At 44.1% G+C, this 18,013-nt stretch overlaps 1 protein-coding gene across 3 annotated transcripts in view; it reads left to right on the plus strand.

Annotated features, from left to right (window-relative positions):
• TNC (tenascin C) overlaps window positions 1–18,013 on the plus strand; it is a 94,569-nt gene that overhangs the window by 28,030 nt on the left and 48,526 nt on the right. For all 3 annotated transcript variants that reach the window (XM_062207693.1, XM_062207695.1, XM_062207696.1), the window contains exons 2-9: window positions 1,034–1,622; window positions 4,463–5,872; window positions 7,123–7,386; window positions 8,482–8,597; window positions 9,406–9,562; window positions 12,985–13,254; window positions 15,239–15,424; window positions 15,693–15,782. In XM_062207693.1, coding sequence (XP_062063677.1) covers window positions 1,166–1,622; window positions 4,463–5,872; window positions 7,123–7,386; window positions 8,482–8,597; window positions 9,406–9,562; window positions 12,985–13,254; window positions 15,239–15,424; window positions 15,693–15,782 — 2,950 coding nt within the window. In that variant the 5' untranslated portion in view covers window positions 1,034–1,165. The remainder of the gene's footprint in view (window positions 1–1,033; window positions 1,623–4,462; window positions 5,873–7,122; window positions 7,387–8,481; window positions 8,598–9,405; window positions 9,563–12,984; window positions 13,255–15,238; window positions 15,425–15,692; window positions 15,783–18,013) is intronic.

The raw sequence follows: 18,013 nt of genomic DNA on the forward strand, positions 1-18,013 counted from the left end.
CCCTATCACTTTTTTGACAATTTATTTCTTTTTTTCACATCCTATATTCTATACCACAATATTAATCCTTTACACTCTTTATTGCTTTATTCTCCAAGTATTGAATGGATGATCCCATTTTCTTCTTCTGTTGCTAAGTCTTCTATGGGAAGACATTTGATCTTTATTTCTGCCATCTACAGAACTGGGATTATTGTGGGAAACACAATACAAAATCTGGAAGTTCTTATTGATTGGAGAAGACTTTAGTGGCTCATGCACAATTTTTCTAAGCTATCTCTTGCCATGGCTCTCAGTGTAGACAACTATTTTAGGAACATTCTGTCAGACTCTTCTAAACACTGGACTTCTGAGGGCTTTGAAACTAAATCAAAGAAGGGATCTGAGGTGTAGAAAGAATCCTACGCTGACAGCCACATAGCTAGTGAGATGCCCAGGTGGGATTAAAGCTCAGTTTGCCTTCTGGAGTCCTTCACTTTAACCTCTGCCTCCTATGACAGAAGAGAATCGGCAGATGGCGTTAGAATTGCTTTAAAGGGTCAATGAGAGGCCGAAGTTATTATAGCCTTCATGTCATTTTAATGACTCATTCAGGAGGCTTATCTAGTAAATATTGAATGAATCAATGAATGCAAGAATGATTTCTGTTCAGTGTTCTCACTGACATTACTCTTTTAGCCCTGCCATTAGTTATGATTTTCACAGTACAGAAAAAGCAATGAAAAGTTATAAAATTTACCCAAGGGCCCAGGGCTAGAGCCAAGAGACATGCCCATTCTGTTTTGTTCCAACATTAGACTATTTCCTCCATACCCTCTGCCTCCCTGGAAGTTAAAGAGTGATTGAAATCACTTCTTCAAGATAGCAAATTTCTTTTTAGAATTCATTTTATATTAGTATATAATGAAGGGATATCAGGAGAGCCTCAAACACAGGAGACATAAAACCACATTCACTGTAATTTTAGAGATTCAATGGGTTTTATCAGCAGCAAATACTAATAAGTTTATTGTTTTCTTTCGTTTACTTCTAGAAGATCATTTTTAAGAAGAACTGAGGTGACTGATTTGGATTCTGTTCTGTACTTCTAAATCTGCAATTCTGCTCAAGCGATACACCCGAGGACCTTAGAACTCCAGAAATACCCAACTCACCCACCTCCACCATGGGGGCCATGACTTGGCTGTTGCCAGGCATCTTTCTGGCTTTTCTTGCCCTCCCTACTGAAGGTGGTGTACTCAAGAGAGTCATCCGGCACAAGCGACAGAGTGGGGTGAACGTCACCCTGCCAGAGGAGAATCAGCCAGTGGTTTTTAACCACGTCTACAACATCAAGCTGCCCGTGGGGTCCCAGTGTTCAGTGGATCTGGAATCAGCCAGTGGGGAGAAAGACCTGGCTCCACCACCTGAGCCCAGTGAGAGCTTCCAGGAACACACAGTGGATGGGGAAAACCAAATTGTCTTCACACATCGCATCAACATCCCCCGCAGGGCCTGTGGCTGTGCCGCAGCTCCTGACATCAAGGAGCTCCTGAGCAGGCTGGAGGAGCTAGAGAGTGTGGTATCTTCCCTGCGGGAACAGTGCACCATGGGAGCAGGCTGCTGTCCCCAGGCTGCTGAAGGTACAAACTGGGGACTGGTCTGATCCCATCACTGCAAAATGGGGAGAAAGAATGGGCATAACAGGATACATCAGATGTTTCCAAAGTGGGCTTCTGGGAAACTAAGTTTACCAGGTGTTGATTACAAAGAAATTTTAAGTTTTATGATTAAGTAAATATGAATGATGTAGCTATCTCTCTCCCCTGCTTTTGGAGAAGTCATGGTAGAAAACATTTCTCAGAGAGACGTTTAAGCCTTTGAGAAGTCCTGCTTTGAAAAAACTCCATTTCACTTTAAGTGTCTGAAATTTATTTCTCCATGAAATATACTCATTCGCTCTCAAAAGCTCTTTGAATATATCATGAAATTCATGCCCTAAAGAGCACTCTTGGAAAGATCCTGATGACACTCCATCACCACGTTGTATAAACAGGAAAACTGAGGATGGGTTGTTCAAGGTCCTGCAGTGAGTAGCCAAGTTAGCTCTTAATCACAGTATTCCACATTCCGTGGTTCTTAAACATATTTGGTGTTGCATGGGATGGTGCTGAGTCTATTGGTATTAAAACAAAATTCCAATTTAATGGCTTGGTGATGATTAAAATGATGCCATAAACAACCTTTCACTTAGCCTCACCTCAACACCCCTACCTGCAGATCTAGCAAAGAAGATAACCTATGGGCATAAGATGCCACAGAGAATAATAAGAAACAGAACCTTTTATCATGCCTATGGGTTTCCAAAACCCATTCTTTCCCACTGCTACTATATCCCCACAGACATCCCATTTTTAAGGAATTTTGCTGGTTTTCAGTCATGTCTTCATCTATATTCCCTAAAGTCAATAGAACTGCAGGTATTCTGACAACTTCAAATCATAGATGAACATCTCTATTTCTGCCACTCGGAAAGAATATATCGGGAAATATTTTAATAATTATTTCAATAGATCTACCAGCCGTAAGTGGAATAAGTCTAATAGGACATGTTGTAGGTTTCTTAGACTTTTTTTTAAAGTTTTCTTTATGGAAAAATTAGTTTATATTTTACTTCTGTCAACTCCATGGAAAAATGCAGGTCAAAGTACCCAATGCGATCAGTGCTAAACAGTGGGCTAAAATCACTGTAGGCAGTGCTAACACAAGTATTAACCACACATATAATCGTAAGTGTCCAGTTGTCACAATTCTTAAAACAGAAACAGGTAAAAGTTGTCTTAACCACATATTTTATTCAATGTGAAAAAAAATTAATTTTCAGCATAGAATCAATATAAAAATTATTAAGAAATATTTCACATTCTATTCATTTATGGTAAGTCTTTGAGAACTGCTATATATCTTACACTTACAGTTCATCTCAATTTAGACAAGCCATAATTCATTACTTAAGAGCCAAATGTTGCCAGTGGCCACCTTATTGGACATAGGTTTAGATTCTCAATAACTTTTTAAAAATTCCCTTCTCTCCTGCTGACAGGAGATAAATGTATTAACACAAGTGTATCTAGGTGCAGATAACAGCGAGTTGTATTCTTCCCCTTGGTCTCCATGAAGGTTAGACCTATGGCTTTATACGTTGGGCCAAGACAATATTTAGAATTCAAAGGGCTGGAATCAGATCAGCTCCAACCCTGCATTCTTCAAATCGACCCAGCACCTCAGCCTGCAGGAGATTGAAAAGACAGAGGTGCATGGGGTTTCTGCAGAAGAACCAAATCGAAAGATGCCCTAACCCAGTTAGAAAGCCACTGCACAGGGACATCATTTCGGTTACAGAAAATTAGAAAGATTAGTTGCGTAATCCATACACCAACTTGAATCAATCCCCTCTCCCCACACACACACACACACACACACATACATACACACACACAAAGAAAAAGATTTGGAAAAGAAAGAGGAAATCCAAATGAATAAATACAAGAATTAGCTCTCATTGTCTTCATTTATATACCCCAGGGAAGTAGGCTCTTGGTCCCATTTGACCTATGAGGAAACTGAGCTCCAAAGAGTCTAAATCCCTTCCCAAATGTGCCACAGCTATTGAGGCAAATAGTGAGAATGAAGTTCCATTGAACAAGTATTTTTTCAGCATCTCTTAAATGTCTGGCCTTGACTGGGCACCAGAAAGGCAGAAAAATAGCTGACCACAGTACATGCCACAATACAGTGGGTCATGGGACTCTGAAAATGGGGGCCAGTGCCGCAGCTCAATAGGCTAATCCACCTGTGGCACTGGCACACCAGGTTCTCGTCCCAGTTGGGGCGCTGGATTCTGTCCCGGCTGCCCCTCTTCCAGTCCAGCTCTCTGCTGTGGCCCGGGAGTGCAGTGGAGGATGGCCCAAGTCCTTGGGCCCTGCACCTGCATGGGAGACCAGGAGAGGCACTTGGCTCCGGGCTTTGGATCAGCGCGGTCATCGCGGTGCGCCGGCCGCAGCGCACCGGCCACAGCGGCCACTAGAGGGTGAACCAATGATAAAGGAAGACCTTCCTCTCTGTCTCTCTCTGTCCACTCTGCCTATCAAAAAAAGGATGGAAGGAAGGAAGGAAGGAAGGGAGGGAGGGAGGGAGGGAGGAAATAGGATGAAAACCATGGAGATAAATGCATACACACACACACACACACACACAACCTTTGCATGCAAGAATAGTTTCAGGGAGTACAGGTCAAGAACTGCTACCTGGTATTGGATGTGAATCCATCTGATTTCATGCATTAAATGAACAAGTTTTCAAGCCAAAGGAACCTGAGGGTGCAGCTATTCTCTGGCTAAATTTGAGTCTGAGTTTTGTGGGTAGGCACCAAGAACTTCTGCTGCTTGAATTCACCTAAGAGCCTTTGTTCTCTCCATGGCAGGCCGCCTGGACACCAGACCCTTCTGCAGCGGCAGGGGCAATTTCAGCACTGAAGGATGTGGCTGTGTTTGTGAACCTGGCTGGAAAGGACCCAACTGTTCTGAGCCTGAATGTCCAGGCAACTGTCACCTTCAAGGCCAATGCATCGACGGACAGTGTGTCTGTGATGAGGGCTTCACTGGTGAGGACTGCAGCCAGCTGGCTTGTCCCAGTGACTGCAATGACCAGGGGAGGTGTGTGAACGGGGTCTGCATCTGTTTCGAAGGCTACACCGGGGCTGACTGCAGCCAGGAGATCTGCCCAGTGCCCTGCAGCAAGGAGCACGGCACATGCGTGGATGGCCGGTGTGTGTGCCAGGATGGCTTTGCTGGCGAAGACTGCAATGAGCCCCTGTGCCTCAATAACTGCTACAACCGAGGGCGGTGCGTGGAGAATGAGTGTGTGTGCGATGAGGGCTTTACTGGGGAAGACTGTAGTGAGCTCATCTGCCCCAATGACTGCTTCGACCGGGGCCGCTGTGTCAACGGCACCTGCTACTGTGAAGAAGGCTTCACAGGCGAAGACTGCGGCAAACTCACCTGCCCAAATGACTGCCACGGCCAGGGCCGCTGCGAGGAGGGGCAGTGCATATGTGATGACGGCTTTGCAGGTGCAGACTGCAGCGAGAAGAGATGTCCTGCCGATTGTCACAACCGCGGCCGCTGCATCAATGGGCAGTGTGAGTGTGATGATGGATTCAAGGGAGCAGACTGTGGAGAACTCAAATGTCCCAACAGCTGTAGCAGCCGTGGCCGCTGCGTCAACGGACAGTGCGTGTGTGATGAGGGCTACACTGGGGAGGACTGTGGCCAGCAGCGGTGCCCCAGTGACTGTCACAGCCGGGGCCGCTGTGTGCAAGGCAAATGCATATGTGAACAGGGCTTCAAGGGCTATGACTGCAGTGAAATGAGCTGCCCCAATGATTGTCACCAGCATGGCCGCTGCGTGAATGGCATGTGTGTCTGTGATGATGACTACACTGGAGAAGACTGCCGGGATCGCCGATGCCCCAGGGACTGCAGCAACAGGGGCCGCTGTGTCGAAGGGCAGTGTGTGTGTGAGGACGGCTTCACTGGCCCCGACTGTGCAGAGCTCTCCTGTCTGAATGACTGCCATGGCCAAGGGCGCTGTGTGAACGGGCAGTGTGTGTGCCATGAAGGCTTCGTGGGCAAAGACTGCAAGGAACGAAGGTGTCCCGATGACTGTCACGGCCAGGGCCGCTGCGAGGACGGCCAGTGCATCTGCCATGAGGGCTTCACAGGCCTGGACTGTGGGCAGCGCTCCTGCCCCAATGACTGCAGCAACTGGGGGCAGTGTGTGGCGGGCAGGTGCATCTGCAATGAGGGCCACAGCGGGGAAGACTGCTCAGAGGGTGAGTACCCAGCACAATGAGTGTGATGACGACCACTGTGGGTGTACACCTGGCATGTGGTGGAGAGCTATGGTTATATCTATAACCCACACAGACTTCTAATACATTAATATGCTAGATTCAATATACACACACACATATACACTAACTCTTTGAGGAAGACTTAGTCATTCACTTGTTATAGGGCTTCCTGGCGAGGGGATCAGAGGCTCAGAAAGGTTATGTAAATGTCTCAATGACACACAGCTAATGCATCACAGAGCTGATGTTTGCATCTGCCTATGTCATCTATCCTGAGTTTACTATCCAAGTGCCCAAAGATAGCAGGTGAAGTAACAACCTCTCTTTGACTAAATACCAACCTCACTTCTTACTCACTACCAACACTGAACTGATAGTAAATGACATTGTTCTTTGTGGAAGCAAACACTCAACTGAATTGAATTGATGGTGAGATTACATAAGAGAAACTGTTTTAAATGCACACTTAGCTAATGTCTAAATGCTGATCACCTACGAGGTAGACCTGTCTCTTAAATCATCTCATTACCATCTTGCTTCAACGAATGTGAACACCATTCCCAGCACTTAGCACAGAACATGGTATATAGTAAGTATTCAGGAAACACTGGCTGAATGAAAGCACAACAAAGAATTATATTGTTCGTATTTACTGAGAGCCTTCCATGTTATCTGACGTTATCTGGAGGAGAGCTGACATTGGTAGCCAGGAATAAAAGGATGCCTCTGTGTTTAACGTGAGCTCCAAACTTGATGAGGCATGCAAACTTGGGCAAGTCCCTTTGCATCATTCACATCTAGGAAACCAATGTTAAACCAAATGAACTGAAAATACACTTCCAGGGCCACAGATGTATGACACACGTCCAGGACAGGGAGTCAGACCCAGATTGCACTTTGCCATGTCAATGGCCTGAATCGAAACTGAGACCCAGCAAGAGGAGAAGTAGGAGGGACTGCAGCAAAGATCACTGGGGAGTATGCTGTTGACCTGGAACTTCAGCCTGAAGGGCATGGACAAATTATGGCCAAAAGAGCCTCTAAAGATGGGCACAGCAGGGTGCCCCTGAGGGGTTCTGGAATCTAGAGACAATCAGAAACTGGATGTCCAGGGGAGAATTTCAGAACTCTGTTGCCAAGAGTGGAAAAGACAGGGCAAGGGAAACAAACCTATTGGGATTTCACATGGTATGTCACTGACCCCAGATGTCCTTTCTTATTCTTGCCAGTGTCCCCTCCTAAAGACCTCATCGTCACAGAAGTGACAGAAGAGACTGTCAACCTGGCCTGGGACAATGAGATGCGGGTCACAGAGTACCTCGTTGTGTACACACCCACCCAAGCAGATGGCCTGGAAATGCAATTCCGTGTGCCCGGTGACCAGACATCTACCACCATCCGGGAGTTGGAGCCTGGTGTGGAATATTTCATTCGCGTCTTTGCCATCTTGGAGAATAAGAAGAGCATTCCTGTCAGCGCCAGAGTGGCCACGTGTGAGTCAGCTGTACTCCTCTGAGACACTGCACTGGCCCTGGGCCCATCCCACAAATCACCTCTTCACCTTCAGCCCACAGCCCTCTAGTTGCCCTGGGATAGTTGTATCAGTTCAGAGCCTGGTACCCACTTAAGTGCATCGTCTCTTATAGAAATACCTCATTTCTATCAACTCTCTCCTTGCTCTCCCCGCCCCATATCCCTTTTACACTGCAGGTAACACTTAATAATTACTTGTTAAACTGTTTTAACCACTCTATGTATACTAGCTCATTTAACCCAATCCAGTAGGAACTATTCTTAAGCCCATTTCACTGATGAGGAAACTGAGACTCTGGATGGTTAAGCACCTCATCCCAAATCATATAGCTAACAGGTATGGAGATGAGATTTGAATCCAAGCAGTCTTGGCAGATTTATGCTCTGAATCATTCTGTTACCTTTTTATAAAACTAGGACCTAGATTTTTTTTTTTTTTAATGTAGAAACATTCTATTTCCAGTTGTTCCCTTAAGAGCCTAGTATCAGTGTAATTATCCACAGCCTGGAAAAGCAAGTTGTGGCTAGAAAAAGGGCCCTTTGTGGCTTAGTGAGAGCAGCATCTGCTGCCACTTGCTCATGCCAGGGAAGAGGCTCTGCAGTCTACTAAAATGTGTCACTTGGATGTCCATGCATTCCCAACAAGCAGGCGTATTTACTACGCCCAGGGGAAGAAAGCAAGGCCCAGGCCATTCTGTGCTGCTTCCCAAGGTTGCAGTGCTTGTCATCATGGAATTCACATTCTAGCCTAGTCTGCTTCAAAGCCTATGTTTGCATTAGGCTCATTCTTATAAAACTGCCATTATTTAATCATATAATTGGTCCTAATGTTAACTTTATACTGCCTCACAGTAAAAAACAAAGAGCAACAACAAAAAACAAAACAAACAAACAAAAAAAAAACCAGAAGAACCTTCAAATAGACTCCAGCTCTGGGATTCAGCCCCGGGGCTCTGGCAGGCACCCAGCCTGGCATCCAGCCTGGCATCATGGCTGGGTGGCCCCCACCACACACTTGCCCCATTCTTATATTATGTTTATGATATTCCTTGTAGACTTGCCTGCCCCTGAAGGCCTAAGATTCAAGTCCATCAAGGAGACATCTGTGGACGTAGAATGGGACCCTCTGGATATTGCTTTTGAAACATGGGAAATCATCTTTCGCAATATGGTATGTAGCACTAAGAAGCTAGTGTATTGAACCTCAGTGATCTGAAACAAAGATGCTGCAGACGTCTACATTCACTTGATTTCCTTAGCATCTTGAGTGTTTGCATATATATTTTGAGGGGTGTTGTTTTTCTCTTGACTTTATGTCACTGAGCATGGGGAGCTGAGAGCTAAGATAAATGTAACTTAAGTCATTTCTAGGTTCCAATTACTCCTTCTAGTCTTGCAAATCTTGAGTCCGAGGCAAAGAGGAGAAGAAAAGGGATCTGCCTCTCAAAATGCCTCCAGGCATTTCTCACCCTAAATCACACAGCTAACAAGTGGCAGAGAAGGGATTTGAACCCTGAATGTCTTGGCAGAGTTTTTCATCACTGCACTGTGAGTAGATTTTGAGCAACCCTCCTCTCCAGGCACAAAAGCACAACTTAGGCATGGAAACTGGTTTCTGAATTTAAGCCTGGGCTCTGCTACCAACTTCCTTTGGCTCTGCTACCAAACAGTTGCCCTACCTCTCTGATGCTACCAAAGGAGCCCCTAAGCCTGGGCTTCAGAATTCCCTGAACCCTCACATTCTGTTATTACATTTGCACATCAAACAGAGGTTTAGGAGAGGGAGAAGTATACTTGAGAAGCATCTTTACCATGTCTGAATCCTTAGCAGCTGACATCTTGATCTGCATAGTAAGTGCGTAATGAAAAAACTGAAAAGAAGAATAAAAGAGGAACAGATAAATGTTGAATGAAGGAATCATGCGATTGAAGGAGCTGACACCTCCTCTAAGTCTCACCATGATGCCTGTGTCTTTCAGAATAAAGAAGATGAGGGAGAGATCACCAAAAGCCTTAGGAGGCCAGAGACCTCTTACCGTCAAACTGGCCTAGCTCCAGGGCAAGACTACGAGATATCTCTGCACATCGTGAAAAACAATACCCGAGGCCCTGGCCTGAAGAGGGTGACCACCACCCGTGAGTATCACCTCTAGTGCTGCTAATGCAGCGATGAAGTCAACTGTACCCCGCAACATCTCTGGTCAACTGCATAGCCTCTCATAGCATCTGTTTCAATTAGCTTTTGTTGATGCAGTGGCTTAAAACAATTCTGCAGCTTGGTGATGTGCAGTTGGCTCAGTTGAGCAATGTATCTGTTCTTGACCTGGGCTCACTCATGTGTCTGAGTAGGATGGGGGCTGATTGGCTTAGGATGGCCTTAGCATGGTCTTTCCAGCTCCACGTGGTGCCTCATCCCCCAGGATGCTAGCCTGGGCCTGTTCACATGGCTATTGTGCAGGACAGGATGAAAACTGACACTTCATCACTTCTGTCAAAGCAAATCTTAAGGCCATCACAGATGTAAAGTGTGGGGAAATAGAGCCATCTCTTTATGAGAAGAGCTTCAAAATCACAAGGGGCATGGGTTCATGAAGATAAGTAACTGAGGTCATTACTAACTGTCTACTACATCATCTAGTATCAGCATCCAGCACCATGTCAGACATAGGACAAAAATTAATGTTATTGTATTTTCCAAGAGTAGAAACTTAAGATTTCAAGAAATGAAATTGCTTTAACACCACTTAGTTAATACTAACAGAGCCACAAGTTTAAGCCAGGGATGGTTTCTAATTTTAACTGCATTACCACTAGCACTGACTAGTCTCTGATTTATGCAGAATGTTGATTCCATCTCTTCAACAGAATCTAAATAAAAATTTACATAAGGGGCAGATGATTGGCACAATGGGTAAGGTGCTGCTTATGATGCCTGCATCTCATATTGGAAAGCCTGGCTTTGAGTCCTAACTCTACTCTGATCCCCTATTCCTGCTAATGCACCCTGGGAGGCAGCAGGTTGTTATTCAAGTAGCTGAGTCCCTGTCATCCATGCAGGAGACATGGGTTGAATTCCAGGCTTCCAGCTTTGGCCTGGTCCAGCTCTGGCTATTGCTGGCATTTAAGAATTAAACCAGAAGAATTGGAAAGTCTCTGTCTTTGCTGTTGTCTCTGCCCCTCTTTCTTTTTTTCATTCCTTCTCCCTCTCCCTCACTCTATTACCTGCTTCTTCCCCCTTCTCCTTACATATACACTGAATATTTAAAAAGTTTTACTCAATACTAATGATGTCAGAAATTATTGAGGTAGAGTAGGATTTAGCACTACTAAGACCATCTGGTGGTCAAAAATTCTGAATTTTGGATTGTTCTCCCAGAAAGCAAATTTTTAAAAAGAAAGAAAATAATTTTTGTATTGCCATTCAGGAAAACCTCTATTTTTTCAAAATAGCACGTGTGCCAAATCTTTAAGGAATAGTCTCTTCTTGGCAGGGGGTTGTTGGAAAAGTTAAATCTGTTGACTAAGGACAAGAAAGAACATCTTGCATTTAAACATTTGCACATTTTGTCTAGCTCAGAGCCAACTCATAGAATCGTCTCATTCTTAAGCAAGTGTTTTCCATCATCCTGACAACAATTCTCTGTGGTAGGTAGCAGGCAGGTAGCAACAGGAAAAATCATTAGATCACCAGAAAGGCAATGCACAGAAATGATCAAGCAAATGCACAGTCTCTGTGGAGTAACCACATGGAAAACGCAGAGGACATTTCTTTTATCCCCTTTTTCTTTCTAATTTAAATTTAAGGATTGGCTGTTTTCTTCTTGCTGCAGGACAAATACTCCACCATTTGAAGTTCTATAATCATAAACACCAACACCAATGAGGACATTTTGCTAGCATGTCTGAGCTTTTTCCAGGCTTAAAGGACCTTAAGCTTTGTTGCAAAACACATGTCACCCATTCTGTCTGACACCTGAGTCAAAGCTGAATTAAAACTACCATTGGCTTATGAGGACTTTTTTTTAAAGAAGCATTGTCATATGGTAAAAACTGAGTTAAGTTTGGATTAACTGAATCCCATCTTCACCATTCATCATCACCTTGGAAAAGTCCATTTCTTTCAGCTTTAAGTCCAACATATGAAAAATGGGTTTATAGCATCCTCTTTTTAAGAATAAAGACATGAATGACCTAGCACATGATACATGAGCACAGAACAATGTTAGTGTTCACTATTGAAGAGTCCAAAGTCTATTGGGATTTCAATGTCCTTGACTGAATCTTAACTTCTTTAATTAAAGGTGTGCTAAGGAAGGCAGTAGGAATACTTTGGGTGCTTGTTGGCATTTATGTAGGATGTTCAGGTTCATTACCAATTTGAAGCAATTTTCACTGTGCATTTTATGGGTTTATTATCTTGTGAGCTGAAACTGATATACTAACATGACTTCAAAAATAAACTCTGCAGCTGCCTCATAGTCAACAATGAACTATTTCTCATTCTCACTCTCTGCATAAAGCCAAGTTTATTTCATTTGATACTGTCTACCCAACCAATGCCAAAAACATGAACTTAAGTATTTAAAAAAGTAGAAGAAAGAAATGTTTACTCAAGGTAGAACATGTTCTTGCCTTGACACTGGAGATTACAGAAGGCCCAAGACCCACTGTTGGAATGAATGAATGACCTCATCTAAATTGATTCACACTGTAAATAAATCCATTACAGATCAATGAGAAAAGTGAGACAATAAAATGTTCTTTAAGGACTGACTATTGCAGTCATAGGAAGCAAGTGTATGTTCATCTGATTACAGCAAGGTTAAAGGAGGCTTTTTGTTAGGGGGTGTCATGCATGAGGGATATTGAAGGGCACATAAAAGATTTTAAGTGGGGGAAAAGTTAGCATCAGGGAGAAGAAACAAAGGACGAGCACTTACAAAAACCAAGAGGTGACAAACAGCACGGACTGCTCCCAAGCTCTGAGGAGCAGGCTGTCCTGGCACAGCATAGACACGGCATGAGGTGAATGAAAGACAACGGGAAAGCCAAGAGGAGGTACAAAGATAGGCAAGGCTTGAGATAGCAATGAATTCTCATCAACAATAACTTTCCTTGCACTATCAAGACCATCTACTGTCTTACTTTTCTACTCTGTCATTCCCATAGAAAAGTTATCCATCAAGTCAATTTCCTACCAAATAAAGTAACCCCCACTGTGTGTCCTCACCTTGTGAAAACAGTATAACAATAACAACATCGACAAAGGAAGGACCATGCATCATGTCACTGGCATGTGCTAGGCTCTGTGCTAGATGCTTTACAAGTCTTGTCTGCATTGGTGTTTGAAAAGGGCAAAATTCCAAAGGCAGCTATCATTGTCACCATGTACGACTTACCAAACAGGAAACTGAAGCACAGAGAGGTAAAATAAGATCAAGCTGGCACTCGCTATCTAAGTGCACAGCCCTGTTCTGGAGGACAGCAAGGTCCTCTCTCTGCTTAGTCATGGCTCTGGTCTTCATCTCTGAAACAGCTCTCTCCTCTGCCCGGCACAGGCTTGGATGCCCCCAGTCAGATCGAGGTGAAAGATGTCACAGACACCACGGCTCTGGTCACCTGGTTCAAGCCCCTGGCCGAGATTGACGGCATTGAACTCTCCTACGGCATCAAAGATGTACCCGGTGACCGCACCACCATTGATCTCACACACGACGAGAACCAGTACTCCATTGGGAACCTGAAGCCTGACACCGAGTATGAAGTGTCCCTCATCTCCCGCAGGGGCGACATGTCCAGCAACCCGGCCAAAGAGACCTTCACAACAGGTAACAGGCTTTCCCCTGTTAACAAGAGGAAACATCTCCATTTTCTCCCATGTTGGGTATCGTCCAGGCTCATTTGACAGTTAAAAAAGTGAAGGAAGGAATTTCTACTCATTTAAATTTTATTTTAAAATACTGTAGCAATCCTTCATTTTTCAAAGAAAAAATACCCCAAATAACATTTCAAAGTACTTTTTTTTTTTTTTGTACACACATGGACATGATTCGTGGGAAAAAAAATTAGTGGAAATATCTGGCATAGTATTGAAAATACCCACATCCCATATCCAAGTGCCTGAGTTCATGTCCCATTTGACTCCCAGTTCTAGCTCCTTATCAGTGCATACCATAGGAAGCAACAGGTGATGGCTCAAGTAGTTGGGTTCTTTCCACCCATATGGGAGACCTGAATTGAGTTCCTAGCTCCTAGTCAGTCATTGCAGGCATATGTGGAGTGAACCAGTGAATGGGAGTTCTCTTGGCCACCTATCTCTTTCCTTTCTTTGTTTCTCCTCATTTCTCCCTCTTTCCTTCTAAAATAAATAAATATATAAGTCAATCATGTTTAAGATTTATTTATTTATTTGAAAAGCAGAGTGATGCAGGGGGACTGGGCCAGGCTGAGGCCAGAAGCCAGGAAACCAAATGGATCTCCCACCTGGGTGACAGGGACCCAAGTACTTGAACCTTCCTCTGCTGCTTTCTCTGTGATGTCAGCAGAGAACTGGATACTGGATCGGAAGCGGAACAGCCAGTGCTCTGACACGGGATATAGGTGTTGCAAGCAGTGGCTTAAGACACCGCACCACATCACTGGTCCCTAAGTAATTTTTTAAAAATTAAGTTTATCGGGAACGATGCTGTGAGGCAGCAGATTAAAGCCTGTAGCCTGCAGTGTTGGCATCCCATATGGGCAACAGTTCAAATCCTGGCTGCTCTCCTTCCGATCCAGCTCCCTGCTAATGTGTCTGGGAAAGCAGAAGAGGATGGCCCAAGTCCTTGGGTCCCTGCAGAAGAAGCTCCTGGCTTCAGAACGGTTCACCTCCAGCCATTGCTGCCATTTGGGGGAGTAAATCAGCAGATGGGAAGACCTCTCTCTGTAACTCTATCTTTCAAATAAATACAAAAAAAAAAATCTTTAAAAAGAAGTAAGTTTATTTTGATATAAAAATTTAGAAATCTATGCATAGTTCTAATAATATGCATTTTTTATGAACTTTTTGAATACTTCATAGAAGATGCTAGTCTGATGCTCTCAGACTAAAGTTCTGGTTAAAGTAAAATTCAAATAAATATTTATAAAATAAAATAAATACTATGGAAAATATTAGTGATGAGGAAACCATCTTCTTTATGTTTAAAGTAGCAAGGTATTAATCCTTCATTGAATAAATATTTTTTCAGCACTCAATAAGCACTGTGTGAGTTATCAGAAGTAGCAGTGAGAAGGCACAAAAGATCAGTTCTCACACTCAGGAGCTTATTTGTAAGTTTCACATTATTCTTTAAGCACAAAGTCTGAGAAAAACACAAATGGCACAAGTGTCACCCAAATGATTAGTATTTGTTTAAATTTGTGCATGAGGGGCCAGCATTGTGGTGCAGCAGGTTAAGCCCACATCCCACATCAGAGTGCTGGCTTCTCTGCCTCCCATCCAGCTTCCTGCTAATGTGCCTGGGAAGGGAGAAGACAATGGCCCAAGTACTTGGGCCCCTGCTACCTATGCAGGAGACCTGGATGGAGTTCCTGGCTTCACCCTGGCCCTACCCTGGCTGTTATTTGGGGAGTGAACCAGCAGATGTGAAAGATCTCTTTCTCTGTCTCTCCCTCTATCACTCTGCCTTTCAAATAAATGATGTTTTTGGTTTTTTTTTTTTTTTAAATAAATATGTGCATTAGCTATGGAGACTGAAGAAAGATTGGAGGAGTGATTATGTCATTTCTGTCCAGTGGCACCTTTCATATGTTCCCTCCTTTCTCAAACAGGCCTGGATGCTCCCAGGAATCTCCGACGTGTCTCCCAGACAGATAACAGCATCACGCTGGAATGGCGGAATGTCAAGGCAGCCATCGACAGTTACCGAATTAAGTATGCTCCCATCTCTGGAGGTGACCATGCTGAAGCTGATGTCTCAAAGAGCCAACAAGGCACAACCAGAACCACTCTCAAAGGTGAGCTCCGCACCCTGCATGCAGCTAGCCTCACAGGTCCTCAAAGCATGGGCACCTGCTCCCACAAGTCCCTACTGCAACCCTCTAGAGGGAGAAATGAGTCCAGTTCGCAGAAATTCCTCCCCTTTGAGCTGCAGCAGGTTAGTTTGTAAAACTTCCAGACATTGTGAAATCATAGCCACCAGGGACAAGTTCAAGGCCAATTTTATGAGACTCTCAAAGCCTTTTCAGTTTCAGGCTAAATACCAACCTACACATTCTCTCCTAGGTCTGAAGCCAGGAACAGAATATGGGATTGGAGTCTCTGCTGTGAAGGAAGACAAGGAGAGTGACCCAGCAACCATCAATGCAGCCACAGGTGAGGCACACCTTGGATGCTTACTACCACTGAGCTGGCTCTAGGCAGACAGGACAGGGCTGATGGGGCAGACGTCTGGTTAGAAGGAAAAAGTAGAAGCCCCGGGAGGTGAAAGGGTCTGTAAATCTATCCCAGGTGTTCATATTCAAAACCAACATCAGCTCAGCCCACCTAAATGAAGCCAACACTTCTCTCTATATATATACACAAAGGGGAACAATTTTTTTTTAAATATTTGTTTTATTTACTTGAAAGAGTTACAGAGAGAGGGAGAGGGAGATACAGAGAAAGAGATTCTCCATCCGCTGGCTCACTCCCCAAACGCCCCAAAGGCTAGGACCAATCCAGGTCAAAGCCAGGAGCCAGGAGCCTCAGCCAGGTCTCCCACATAGGTGCAGGGGCCCAGGGACCTGGGCCACCCGCCTCTACTTTCGCAGGTGCATTCGCAGGGAACTAGACTGAAAGTAGAGCAGCCAGGACTCAAACTGGTGCCCATACTGCATGCCAGCATCACAGATACCACATCACTAGTCCCAAGAACTGGATTTTTGAAGAAAAATTGAAACCAGATTTTATAAGAAATCCAGATGCTTTGTAAAGCTGATAACCAATTCCATGTTTCAATGAACAACTGTCTAGCCAAAACATATCAGGGAGTAGGGAGATTTCTGCTGAAAACACTGAACTTTTATCAAGCAGATTTTATGGGGTAGAACCATTGCAGCCAGAGACTGCTGTCTCTGGGTGGGGATAGAGAAGGGCTACATGATTTGAAGCAATTGATTGTTTGCTCAAGTTTTCTTTCTGTCCTGGAAAATTTGCACTGAAAAAAAAAAAAAAAAAACCCTCTCCATCAGCCTCCATCAGACCTTCCCGGGTACTGTGGGGGAAGAGGGGAAGAGGAGGCTGGTGGGGGAAGAGGACACAGATGATGCTGCATCAGGCTTCCACATTGTGCAGGTGCCAATGCTGGGACTCACTTGCCTATGCTTTGTTTTATTCACCCTTTGATTTGGGATCATCTTAGTTTCAAGTGCAAGTATGAGAAATCATAGATTCCTCTGTCCTTCACCCAGTTTTCCCAAGGGGTAGCATCTTTCATAAATGTATAACAATATTACAACTGGGAAGTTGACACTGATACAATCTATGTACTTTGTTCAGGTTTCACCAATGCTGCATGCACTTGTGTGTGTGTGTGTGTGTATGTATGCATGTATGTTTAGTTCCATGCAATGTTATCATACATGTGGATTTATGATTTTACCACTACAGTCAACATACAGAATGCTTGTACCTCTGGTAGAAAGATCCCCCGTGCTACATTTAAAAAGCCACAGCCACCTCCCTTTTTTCCCCTCTGCCTAACACTTGACATACACTGATCAGTTCTTCATCTCTGTAATTTTACCATTTCAAGAATGCCATACTAATGAAATCTTACATGGAGTGGCCCATTCAGGATACCATAGCAAAAACACCCCAGGCTTATGGCTTCCAAGCAGAAGAAATTAATTTTTTGCAGTTCTGAAGGCTGGAAAGTGCAAGGTCAAGGCCCCAGCAGATGCCATGTCTAGTGAGGCCCCTCCCTGGTTCAGAGATTGCTGTGTCTTCACTGTGCCCTCTCTAGGACCACTTTTCTCAGGGCACCAACCCCATTTGTGAGGCCTTCCGAATACCACCACATGGGGGTTAGGTTTCAACTTAAGACATGTTGCGGGGACAATGTCCAGCCCATGACAATACAGTGTGTAACCTGTTGCAACTGGCTTTTTTTCCTTCGGCGTAATTCTCTTGGCAATTTTCTAAACTGTTTCTTGCATCAATAATCTATTTATATGGAATGCTTTTAGCTGAGTGGTATTTTGTGGTACAGATCTATCAATGTATGCATAATTTTTAATCTTCCAAAAGTTGGATGAGTTACAGTCATGCATCACTTAAGGACAGGAGTGTGTCCCTTGAAAGGCACACTGAGGTGATTCCACGGTTGTAGAAATGTCAGAAAATGTCCTTAAACAAACTACATTATAAAGGCCAATCCCTCAACGTGGCCCCTTGGGACAAGGTTGAGATGTGTAAAGCTGCTACCAGCATTATGTAAACAGCATTCTGTTTACGGTAATTAGAGTACCCTCTCAAATAATGGTTAAAAGTATAACATAATAAATACATAAACCAGTAGCATGGTGGATTGTCACCGTCAATTATTACACACTGAACATAATCAC

The sequence above is a fragment of the Lepus europaeus genome, chromosome 12 (assembly GCF_033115175.1).
Source record: "Lepus europaeus isolate LE1 chromosome 12, mLepTim1.pri, whole genome shotgun sequence".
Taxonomy (NCBI): Eukaryota; Metazoa; Chordata; class Mammalia; order Lagomorpha; family Leporidae; genus Lepus; species Lepus europaeus.